The 12,654-nt window shown below is 40.2% G+C and overlaps 1 protein-coding gene across 1 annotated transcript in view; it reads left to right on the top strand.

Annotated features, from left to right (window-relative positions):
- The window catches only part of ZNF668 (zinc finger protein 668), a 39,306-nt gene that overhangs the window by 18,501 nt on the left and 8,151 nt on the right, over window positions 1-12,654 (top strand). Inside the window, exons 1-2 of the mRNA XM_081933255.1 lie at window positions 4,190-4,290; window positions 8,548-9,109. Of these exons, the coding sequence (XP_081789381.1) occupies window positions 8,559-9,109 (551 nt within the window). The 5' untranslated portion in view covers window positions 4,190-4,290; window positions 8,548-8,558. Of the gene's footprint in view, window positions 4,291-8,547; window positions 9,110-12,654 lie in introns of the transcript that reaches the window.

Raw genomic sequence — 12,654 nt, 5'->3', positions numbered from 1 at the left:
TAAACTTCTCTGGGAAATTGATTTTAAAATCATGGTAGGATATGCTCATACAGGTGAAACTCGAAAAATTAGAATATCGTGCAAAAGTTCATTTATTTCAGTAATGCAACTTAAAAGGTGAAACTAATATATGAGATAAGACTCATTACATGCAAAGCAAGATAGTTCAAGCTGTGATTTGTCATCATTGTGATGATTATGGCTTACAGCTCATGAAATATGCATACATATCTTACATAACTAAAGAGGTAATAAAGAACACACTCACCTTACTTCAGGTAGAACTAAATGTCAGTCTGTCCATCCATCCATCCACCCATCTATCTATCATCTGTCACCAGTAATCAGCTCCCAGATCAGATTAGGTTAGCTCCAAGGTCAACTTCAGACCAACAATCAAGTAATCAATAACCCAATCAAGAAACTGCCAAAGAGCCATTAGCAAACAGCCTAACCAAAGGATTTCTAAGACCATCTCCACTTACCCAGACAGGTAAATCACCAGAATATAAAGTGACAGCAAACACCATTCCTTACTAGCATTTATGAGTTACATAGTTTGGGTAGTGAAACATCTGCAACAAAACAAGCAAACTCAAAGAGCAGCAAGAACCCCTCATTTCAACCCTGTGCTACAAATATTCTCTCTCTCTCTCTTATCTTCTATCATCCATCTGTTATCTATCTATCTAATCAATCAATCTAACCAACTAGCTATCTCTAATGTTTCTGTGATCAGACTGGTCTGGAAGAAATATGGGGCTACTTTCCAGATGTCTGGTAGGTGGGAGGTATCGTCATGTTTATTCATGTTGTGTGGGTTTCTCTCTATTTTGATAGCTTCCATAATTATTCTCTTGTGGAAGTGTTCAGTTTTGATTTAACCTGGTTCCTTCAAAATTAATTTCATGTCCTGTAACTTTAAGGTGCTGGAAAAGGGAGGATTTTTTTTTCTTTTTTTTACCCCTTTCTTGTGTTCTGCAATGCGTGCATTTATTCTCCTGTTCGTTTGTCCTATGTATGTTGCAAGGCAGATTTTACACCCCCCACAACATGAATAAAAGTGACAATACCTCCCACCTACCAGACATCTGGAAACCAGCCCTAATCAACAAATGAGCCCCACCTACCACCCAGGCTGTTACAACACAAAACAACAACAGACGCACAGCCAGCACCAATAAGCAACAATCTACCAATCATGATACAACCACACAACCAATCATTCCACTTACTGAAACAAAGTCAGCACTCCACACACCTCACCAAGATTTATAAAAAGACAGCAGCTCCGACCACACTTTAAGCCCAAAACCCAGCCCGAAGATGGTGAGTGAGACCTCACGGAAATGTTGCTAAGACAATCTCAATCTTACATGGGAAAAGACCCGAATACAAGACCAGCATGTGTGTGTGTGTGTTTGTGTGTGTGTGTATGGGAAAAGACCCAACTACAACAAGGCCAGCATACCTACACCCGTGAAAATCTATGAATATAGATAGATAGATAGATAGATAGATAGATAGATAGATAGATAGATGATAGATAGATAGATAGATAGATAGATAGATAGATGATAGATAGATGATAGATAGATAGATAGATAGATAGATAGATAGATAGATAGATAGATAGAGATAGATAGATAGATAGATAGATAGATAGATAGATAGATAGATAGATAGATAGGTAGGTAGGTAGGTAGATAGGGAGAGAGAGAGAGAGAGAGAGAGATGTATAGGTGGGTGAGTGGGTGGGTAGATGGATGGATATAGATAGGTAGGTAGGTAGATAAATAGATGGATGGATGGAGATAGATAGATAGATAGATAGATAGATAGATAGATAGATGATAGATAGATAGATAGATAGATAGATAGATAGATAGATAGATAGATGATAGATAGATAGATAGATAGATAGATAGATAGATAATGTTTTTCAGCTTCTCAGCTGAAGAATGGAATGGGAACAAGTCAGCTTCTGAATACCTTGTGCAGCCTTCAGCTTCCTTGCTAAAACATCCTCTTTGTACTTTCAAACTCCATTAACACAATCTGTCAACTGAATGTATTTTGGCTTCGTAATTAGGATTTTCAGAACAACGAAATCAGCCAGTGTAATTTCCTAGTGGGAACCAGATTTAATTTATGTTGGTCCCCTGCTTCTAACCCCACATAAGATGGAGCACGAGGTGCTTCTGTGAAGCCCAGAAAAACTACCATCATGAAAATTACTCCTGCTTTTACTTAACAAGAAACACTATAGGCAGTCTTCAATTTACAGCCATAATTGGAACACGTATTGCTCAGTGATTTGGTCATTAAGTGAGACTCATCCAATTTTACAACACTTTTTACTGCTGTCATGAAATGAGTCACCATGGTCAGTAAGTGAATTCATCTTCCCCCATTGACTTTGCTTGTTGGAAGCAAGTTGGGAAGGTTGTAAATGGTGGTTCCATGGCCCTGGGACGCTGCAACCAGAGTATATGCCTGTTGCCAGGGGCACAAATTTTGCTTATGTGGCCATGTTGATGCTACAACAGTTGTAAGTGCAAAGACTGGTTATTGAGTCCCTTTTTTCAGCAGCATCGTTAAAAATAGCAATAGCACTTAGACTTATCGTATTTTTCAGAATATAAGATGCACCAGTATAAGACACACCAAGATTTTGAAGAGACAAATTTAAAAAAACTTTTTGCACTCTGCAGACCTCCCAAAAACGGCCTGTTTTTTTTTTAAGGACATGCATAGCCTTTAGGAGTCTTATAGAGTGCTCCTGTGGGGGCTGAGGGGGGGGGGCAAAAACAAGCAAAAAAACAGCCCGTTTTTCGCTCATTTTTGCCCTCCCCAGCCCCCAGGAGCACTCTGGAAGCCTCCTAAAGGATATGCACGGCCATTTTTGCAAAGGGGGCTGGGTTATGGGAGGCCACAAATGCTGTGTTCAGTGTATAAGATGCACCCAGATTTTCACCCTCTTTTTTTTGAGGGAAAAAGGTGCATTTTATACTCTGAAAAATACGGTACATACCATTGCTTTACAGCCCTCTCTACAGATGACCTGAGCAGTGCTCCTCATTCCTGTAGTCTGCCATTTTTCCTCTGGAAATCCACTCCTCCTCTCACAAAAATGGGAAAGGGAAAATTGCAAACTACAGAAACCAGGAGCACCACTCAGGTGACCCTGAGGACACAGGTAAACCTCCAAGTGCTCCAATAACCCTCTAAAGGGATGCAAATGACCAGCTGTCTGCACAGAGTGTAAATCCTTCCATTCCCCACTATCCTGTCAGAGCTGAAGAAGCTTCTTGGGTGAGAAGTGAAACGTCTTCAAAAAACAGACAAACAAGAAAATCCAGTTGCCTCCTGGAAAAAAAGCACTTTTGGGGCAACCATGACCTGGATGACTGAGAATCTCTACAAACTTTTAGCTACACAATTTGGGGTGGAACACCCTTTGAATGGTGAGGGAGTAGGAACGGATTTCCAGAGGAAAAACTACACAGTACAGAAACCAGGTGACCCTGAGGACACGGAGAGTCAGATTAATCCTGGGCAAATTCAATTAAAAGGATTAATAGGTATCATTCCTTCCAGATGCTGTGACCAGTTGTGGATTTAGCCATAAGTTAAATAAGCTACAGTTTAAGGTCTTGCAATCCTGCAGGGCCTCACAAAATTTCAAAATTGCACTTTTTTGATATTGCAAATGTGCTCATTACTTATGTTAATAAAAGTGATTCCAATTACTTATTTTGTCAGAAGTTCAATTACATATTAATGTGTCTCAGCTTTATTTTAAAATTTGCATTTAAGTGTTGTTTCCAGGATATCCTGCAAACAACTCTGCTTTTTGGTTTAGGTTATCTTTTCGAAACAGGTTTGTACATGGTGATTCAGGACTAGCAAGAAACAAAACTTAAAAGTGTTCCCAGACCAGGTTTCAACGCCCTCCCACCCCACCCCCACCAAAACCTCTTTCAGCCTTTCTTGTGGTGAAGATAACAAAAATGTGAGGGAACAATGTGTAAACTCATTTCTTTGGAGTAAAAAATGAATAAACAAGTTCATCGGTGGGCAAAAGGCAGGCTGAGGTGTGAATTTTGTTGTCGCTCTGGGGAGGTTGTGTGCAAACCTCAGAGTCATATTCCCCACTCGGCTTATCATCTTTCAGCTATGTGTCATAGAAAATCTGAGTTTCTTTTTCAGTTTTCTTGACTGTGATATCCTGTCACTGCCAGATAGATTTCAGAGGGTGTGTGTACATCTGTTTCTCCTACTGCTAAGGTATGTATTTATGCTTAGATTCCTATTTAGAATGGGAAGGGGGGAGTATGGAAGTAACATTGCAATCAGCAGAACGGTTGATTTATTCTAATATTTTGCTCAAGTTGAGATGGGCAGAAACCAGTTTGGGAATCAGGATGGTTTTTAGCAAACATCCACTCTCGGCTGAGGGGCTGAATTCTTTTGCTAGCTTTTTGAAGCTGTGCCTTGAACAACAGGTTGATCTGAGGAAATTTTGGGGTGATTTCTTGGCACTTCTGATGTTAAAAAAAAAACCTTTTCTATCTGCCAATCTTTGCATGTAAAATAGATCTTCTTTGCTGGCCACATTGAGACCTGCCATGCTGGTTAAGATGCTAGATTAGGAAGAAGGTTCTAGTCCAATTTCAACCATGGATCCTAAACCTGGATAATAGGGGACCAATTATTTTCTTTTAGCCTAGCTTAGCTCGCGGAAAAAAATAGGAGGAAATCCTAGACATGCCACAAAGAGGTCTTGAATAAAAGGCAGTATTTATTTTAAAATAATAAGTATGTCAAGATCAGTATGGATCACTTCATCTTTAATGGGCTGAAGTTTTACAGCAGATACTTATTCTTCCCTTTAATTGTGCTTACGAGCATGTCTAGTTGTTCAGTTTACCCCATACATTGTATATGGCTTCTTTTATGTTCCTTTTAAAAAGAATTTTAAGAGTGGGAGATGACCTGTGTGTGGGTATGATGGGATGTCCCGCAGGTTTTATGGGCAAAAATTCTGCAGGCAAAGAATGTGCAAATAAAATTTGTGTATAAAACCTCTGATATCTTAGATATCAATACTTCAAAAGGAGAATAAAAATGGGGCGTCCCCTGCAAAGGTTTCTGCTCTGGCTGACACACTGAATGTGGAAAAGAAAAGCTTGTGTGTTCTAGTAGCAGAAAGACTTCTAAAAACAGCTTGAAATTCTAACTTTTTCAACATGCTTAAAGGGAGATTGGATCTTGTTAAGTCCTCGAGGCTACGACGCCATTGACTATCATTTAATACCACTTTATAATGCCTTGGTAAGGCCACACTTGGAATACTGCATTCAGTTCTGGTCGCCACAATGTAAAAAAGATGTGGAGACTCTAGAAAGAGTGCAGAGAAGAGCAACAAAGATGATTAGAGGACTGGAGACTAAAACATATGAAGAACGGTTGCAGGAACTGGGTATGTTTAGCTTAAGAGAAAGAAGGACTAGGGGAGACATGATAGCATTATTCCAATATCTCAGAGGTTGCCACAAAGAAGAGGGAGTCAAACTATTCTCCAAAGCACCTGAGGGCAGGACAAGAAGCAATGGGTGGAAACTAATCAAGGAGAGAAGCAACTTAGAACTGAGGAGAAATTTCCTGACAGTGAGAACAATTAATCAGTGGAACAGCTTGCCTCCAGAAGTTGTGAATGCCCCAACACTGGAAGTCTTTAAGAAGATGTTGGATAGCTATTTGTCTGAAACGGTATAGGGTTTTCTGCCTAGGCAGGGGGTTGGACTAGAAGACCTCCAAGGTCCCTTCCAACTCTACTATTGTATTGTATTGTATTATTGTATTGTATTGCCGGCCCCTGATTGGTTGAGACGCGAGCAGCCAGCTGGCGGGAGAATGCAGCCATTCTATTGGTTCAGCGTCTGACAGCTCTGGTATAAAAAGGGCTGTCAGCTGTCAAATGCTGCTGTTTGCAGGGTCAAAGTTCACCTTACATTTTGCCGTGTTATACTGTTAATAAAGGTTGTGTTAGCTTCAACCTGCCTTGCCTCAGTTCCTGTCTGCCTCGTTCTCCCTACAGAACAGATCTGTTAGAATTACTGTAATAGAAGATTCCTACACTGAGCAGGAGGTTAGACTTTAGGGGTATCTAAACTTGGCAACTTTAAAACTTGTGACTTCTACTTCAACTTGTGGGCTTCAACTGCCAGAATTCCCCAGCCAAACATGCGGCCTGGGGAATTCTGGCAGTTGAAGTCCAAAAGTCTTAAAAGTCACCAAAGTTTAGAGACCCCTGGGCTAGATCCTTATTTCCCAAACTCAACTATTTTTGAATCTGTAGACTTCACTTCAATAGCATGCTGGGGGAAGCCCCCCCCCCCCTAGAGAATGAAATATTTTGGGGAATATTAAAGGAGGCAGAATATTATATTTCCCCAAGGGAGAAATGGAGAGAAATCTTAACAAAGGCAGAAAGCATTCCCATAGCCTCAAAGCAGAAGCCTGAAGTCATTAGAGAGGGTCATTTTGTGCCCATTAAGAAATCTAGGCCAGCCTAGAAAGAAAATGCCTTCAACCACAGATCTCACAAAAGGAAGGCTGGAGCTGATGGGATTAAGAATTTGCATTCCCCCAGCCAAATTCTAAGGACAGGACATGACCTTTAGGACATAATAGGATTAATCCACCATCACTGGAATAGCAAAAGACACAAGGCTCACTACATTGCACAACCCCCTGAAGCATCTCAATCACAAAACACCAGAATCCTATAAAGATCCACCGACTTACTCAGCCATTTTGTCAGCCATTCCAGAAACATTGCTGTTGTCACTGAAGTTTCTGGCATCCAAATAAACAGAGACCTTCTTTGCAACCAGCCAGCCTCCATTTTATTTCCAGTGTCTTTCTCTTGGCTTGGAAACAGGCAAGATTTTTCTTCTTACAGTGCTGCCTAAGGAATTCTGGGAATTGAAGTCCAGATATTTCAAAGCAGCTGAGGCTGAGAAAATTGATCTCCAAGATCCACTCAAATCCTTACATTCCGTAATTTTATGATTGACTCAGTAGCTGAGATTTCCTTTGTGTGAGTATCTGAGTATCCTTAGTTTAGTGATGTCATTTCCAGAGGTTTTAAATTCTCTGGGTCTTCTCTCTTACGGGCTGGGTATGCAATTTTCCCAAATGTGCATAGTTCAGATTTAAAGTTATTGGATATACCTGGTTTGAAAAGTGGTTGTGAGGAAGCAACTGCAAGCTGGCTGAGGAATTTATTTATTTATTTATTTATTTATTTTGTTTAGTTTGTCAAACATGTACAAGATAATAGGTATAAATATAAAAATGGATGTGAACACGGGAAATGAGTACAAATAAATGGGGACAGTAGGGCAGGGACGGTAGGCACGCTGGTGCGCTTATGCACGCCCCCTTTACGGACCTCTTAGGAATGGGGTGAGGCCCACGGTAGACAGTTGAAGGTTAAAGCTGTGAGGGTTTGAGGCTGTAACAACGGAGTCAGGTAGAGCATTCCAGGCGTTGACCACTCTGTTGCTGAAGTCGTATTTTCTGCAATCGAGTTTGGAACTGTTTACTTTGAGTTTGTATCAATTGTTTGCCTGAGTATTATTGAGGTTGAAGCTGAAGAAGTCGTTGACAGGTAAGATGTTGTAGTAGACCATTTTGTGTACTATGCTGGGAGTACAGCATAGTACTGTAGTACTGTGCGATTCATAGTACCGGGATTCTGGGATTCCCATAGTATTTGGAGATTCTGGGAGTGGAAGTCCACATCTCTTAAAGCTGATGAAATTGAGAAGTTCACTGATTTAGACTGAACTTAGATGTTTTGTTCTGGTTGCATTTTTTTAGAATTAGAATAATAGAGTTGGAAGGGACCTTGGAGGTCTTCTAGTCCAACAGCCTGCTCAGGCAGGAAATCCCATACCACTTTGGACAAAGAATAGAATAGGAATAGGAATAGGAATAGAATAGAATAGAATAGAATAGAATAGAACAGAACAGAACAGAACAGAACAGAACAACAGAATTGGAAGGGACCCTGGAGGTCTTCCAGTCCAACCCCCTGCCTAGACAGGAAACTCTACATCACTTCAGACAAATGGCTATCCAACATCTTCTTAAAAACGTCCAGTGTTGGAGCATTCATAACACATTTGGTTGAATTTAGATGCTTAGACTAAGAGTTCTGAAACTTGGCCACTTTAAGATGCATGGACTTCGTTTCCTGGCTGGGGAATTCTAGAAGTTGAACTCCACAGATCTTAAAGTGGCTAAGATTGGGAACTCCTGTTTTAAATGCCTAATAATTATTAAGAGCTCCTCTGGCCCTTTTGAAAAAAGTGGGCACTTCACACCATGTATCGGGGTGGAGGGGGAGGGATATTTAAACTAATTACATGTCTTTTTCACCCAGTGTTATAGCTGAGGGATTCTGCTCCACTTTGAAATTTCGTTTTTAATTCAGCTTCTGGAATTCACAGTCTAATCTTCTTTCCCATGTAGGATCATCAACCATGCTGAGAGCCAAGTCCATCTTGGCTGACTTCACCCTACAGCTCCTCTTCCTCCTTCTTTTCTTGATCGGCGTCTCTCCCTATTGCCATGTCAGGACAGCCGATGAATGTGATGAGCAAAAGGACTTTGTGCCTGGTTACAGCTTGGCTGGACAAGGCTTTGACATCACCACGCTGGAGAAGAAGTCCAAGGTGTTGGATCTGAGCCAGTGGCAGAAAGCCGATGGCACTTGCACCCTGTGCCGTAACCCTTTCCTGCAGGACAGCCCTCTTCAGAGGCTTCCCTTGGTGGCCGTTGACTGGGCAGCCAAAATGAGTTGTCAGAGGAAGGTTCACTCTTCCCTACAAAGCTCGGGCATCGATGTGCTTCATACCGCAGCATCTGATGTGAAGAATGACTGGAAAGTTGGACTCGATGTGCCGAAACCTCAGGTCCAGGTCCAGGTGCAATTGGCTGGATCTCACTCCACGGTGGCGGACTTCACCATACAGAAGAATAACCAAGACAAATACAATTTTGCAAGTCATGAGGTCTCCTGCTCTTATTACAGGTGAAGGGAGGCCTGGGTGAGGGATAATGGCTGGGAAATCCTCAAGGGCTTTACTACAATGATCCATTCGAATAGCAAATCTTTTGAGGGCACCTTATGAGGAATAGAATAGAATGGAATAAAAGAGTTGAGACCTTTGAGGTCTTCTAGTCCAACCCGCTAGACAGAAAACCCTATACCATTTCAGTCCAAATGGGTTATCCAACATCTTCTTAAAAACTTCCAGTGTTGGAGCATTCACAACTTTTGGGGGCAAGCTGTTTCACTGATTAATTGTTCTAACTGTCAGGAAATTTCTCCCCAGTTCTAAGTTGCTTCTCTCCTTGATTAGTTTCCACCCATTGCTTCTTGTTCTACATTCAGGTGCCCTGGAGAATAGTTTGATTCCCTCTTCTTTGTGGCAGCCCCTGAATATTGGAAGACGGCTATCATGTCTCCCCTAGTCCGTCTTTTCATTAAACTAGACATACCCAGTTCCTGCAACAGTCTTCATATGTTTTAGTCTTCAGTCCTCTAATCATCTTTGTTGCTCTTCTCTGCACTCTTTCTTACATTGTGGTCTCCACATCTTTTTTACATCATGGCGACCAAAACTGGATGCAGTATTCCAAGTGTGGCCTTACCAAGGCATTATAAAGTGGTATAAAGGAAGTGTGCAAGCCTAGATTTCTTGCCTGACAGGTAACAGGTAGCTCTTGACATACGACCACGACTGAACCCCAAATTTATGTTGCTAAGCTAGACACCGGTTAAGTGAGTTTATCCTCATTTTATGACCTTTCCTTCCACAGCCGGTAAGTGAATCCCTTCAGTTGTTAAATTAGTATCACCATTTAATTTAATCTGGTTTCCCCATTGACTTGGCTTGTTGGAAGGTTGCAAAAAGTGATCATATGAGCGCGGGACAACAGAAACGCTCATAAATATGAACCAGTTGCAAAGTGTCTGAGTTTTGATCATGTGCCCGTGGGAATGCTGTAGTTGTAATTATGAAAAGTAATCATCTCACTTAAGTGAACTTCAACTTTCAGAATTTCTCAGCAGGCCACGTTGGCTGAGCAATTCTGGGAGCTGAAGTCCACGCATCTTGAAGTTGCCAAGTTTGAAAAACATTGCCTTAATCCAACCAGCAGCTCTGAAATTCCTATCCTCGACTTATAATAGTTCATTTAGTGACTGTCCAAAGTTACAATGGTACTGAAAGATGTGAGTTATAACTGATTTTCATAGTTATGACCTTTGTAGTATCTCCATGATTATATGATCAAAATTTGGGCACTTGGCAACTGGTTCATATTTATGACCATTTCTGTGTCCCGGGTTCATATGATCGCCTTTTGCGACCTTTGACAAGTAAAATCAATGGGGAAGATCAATTCACTTAGCAACTGGGTTATAACTTATCAACTGCAGTTATTCACTTAACAACCATGGCAAGGAAGATCGTAAGATGGGGCAAAACTCATTTAGCAAATGTCTCACTTAACAACAGAAATTTTGGGCTCAACTGTGCTCATAAGTCGAGGACTAACTGTATTAACCAGGCATGAGTCAGCTAGATGTTTCCATCTGCTAAGTCCTGGGTGGTTATTAGTATTAATTAATAACGTAATTTGCTTATCCGTAGTCCTGCCACCAGATGGAAATGAGTCATGATTTCCATCAGAAGTGAAAAATTGAGTCAACAGTATTTTCCCCCCCTCCCAATTGCAATGTCCCATTGTAATGCCGGCTTCCATTTATTTATTGAAAAAATAATTATGCTGCTTTTCCTACAGCACCGATTTCCAGGGCAGCCTTAAAAGGTAATACAGGTAATCCTCAACTTATGACCACAATTGAGCCCAAAATTTATGTTGCAGACTCAAAAATTAGTTAAATGAATTTCGCCCTATTTTATAACTTTTCTTGCCACATTTATAAGTGGATTACTGCAGTTGTTAAATTAGTAACACAGTTGTTAAGTGAATCTGGTTTCCTCATTGACTTTGCTTGTCAGAAGGTCACAAAAGGGGAGCACATGACCATAGGATACTGCAACCGCCATAAATGTGAGTCAGTTGTCAAGCATCCCAATGTAAATCACAACCCCATGGGGAAGTGGCAGCGATCATAAGTGTGAAAAATGGCCATAAGTCATTTTTTCAGTACTGTTGTAACTTTGAATGGTCACTAAATAAACTGTTGTAAGTCGAGGACTACCTGTACACCTTTAGTACAAAAGGTGAAAAAGACTAAAAGAGAAAGCAGGGAAAAGGTAAATGTATGAATTGGTTCAAATATATCCGAAGATTGAGTCATGGCAATTGCAATATGTCAATAAAGACTCTCAATCATCCAGGTTAAGTTTTCTTTCTTTTTTGATTAAAGTTTTTTTATTTTTCCATTTTCATAACATATAATCACATGCATACTATTACATAACCAACATCATATTGTATTATTAAATGTTTACATCAATTCATCTTACCTACAACTCCCAAAAACCAATTATTGACTCTTCTGCTCTCCATACACCATATTTGACCTTATTCATCACTTTCTTCTCCCTCTCTCCTCCCTCTCCCTACCTCCTTTCTTCCCTCTGTCATCGTTCTCTTCTCTACTTTCCCTTCCTCTCTCCTTCTCCTCCCTCCCCTTTCCACTCCTCATTTCTCTCCAACTCTTCCCCCCCCCCTTGCCTTCTCCCCTATCCCTCTCTTCTTCCCTTACCTTTCTCCTCTACTTCCCACTCTTCATCTCATTTACTTGGTGTATTTGAGCTTCTGAGCAAGCTCCCTTTTATGTTGATGGTATTTATAATTCTTTTTCAATATACATATTTAATTTTTCTATTCTTTTTAGTAAAAAAAAAGTGGTATAACAGAAAAATATACATATATAGTCATTGGGCTTTTAACACCCCCACCCCCCCAACCTAATTTTGGTCGAGCTGTAGTCCTGGTTACAATTCCCAGCTATTCTCATCATTACCTTTATATAGTTGTACATCCTTACATGCCTCCAATTTGTGATTCTGCCTTTTTATCACAATAGTTTCCCATTGTAGGTATATTTCATGTTCCCTCTCCATTTTTCTATACCTTGGATTAGATTACCCTTAATTATCTCTAAATGACAATCTTCGCTCTTCAGTATTCATTATACTTCCCTTAAAGTATTATATAAAGTAACAAGCGGTAAACATCTCACTTTGTTCATTATCTTAAAGGTTCTATATATGTCCATGTTTCATAGATTTTGACCCATGCTTAGTTGTCCTTCTATTGTTATATTCACTCAATTTGCAACTCAATTTAATTATCACGTTAAAAAGGTAAATCACAAACCTCTGCTTTAAAGCTCCCCATATCAGTTTCATATTTATCCATATTCCATATATTTTAACTTTTATTTCGTTATCTTTCCATTATCTCGTTCAACCAGTTAGCATCTCCATTTTATTATTATATTTAGGAATAAAGCCCTTATCTTAACTTTATATTTTCCCATATAGTAGTTTTTAATTATCTGTTTTTTTCCTGGTAAGTTTTTTGTCCCACTTT

The sequence above is a fragment of the Natrix helvetica genome, assembly GCF_964273705.1.
Source record: "Natrix helvetica genome assembly, chromosome: Z".
NCBI classification, from domain to species: domain Eukaryota; kingdom Metazoa; phylum Chordata; class Lepidosauria; order Squamata; family Natricidae; genus Natrix; species Natrix helvetica.
Note: the sequence above shows the minus strand (reverse complement) of the source record. Positions and strands in the feature narration are given on the sequence as shown.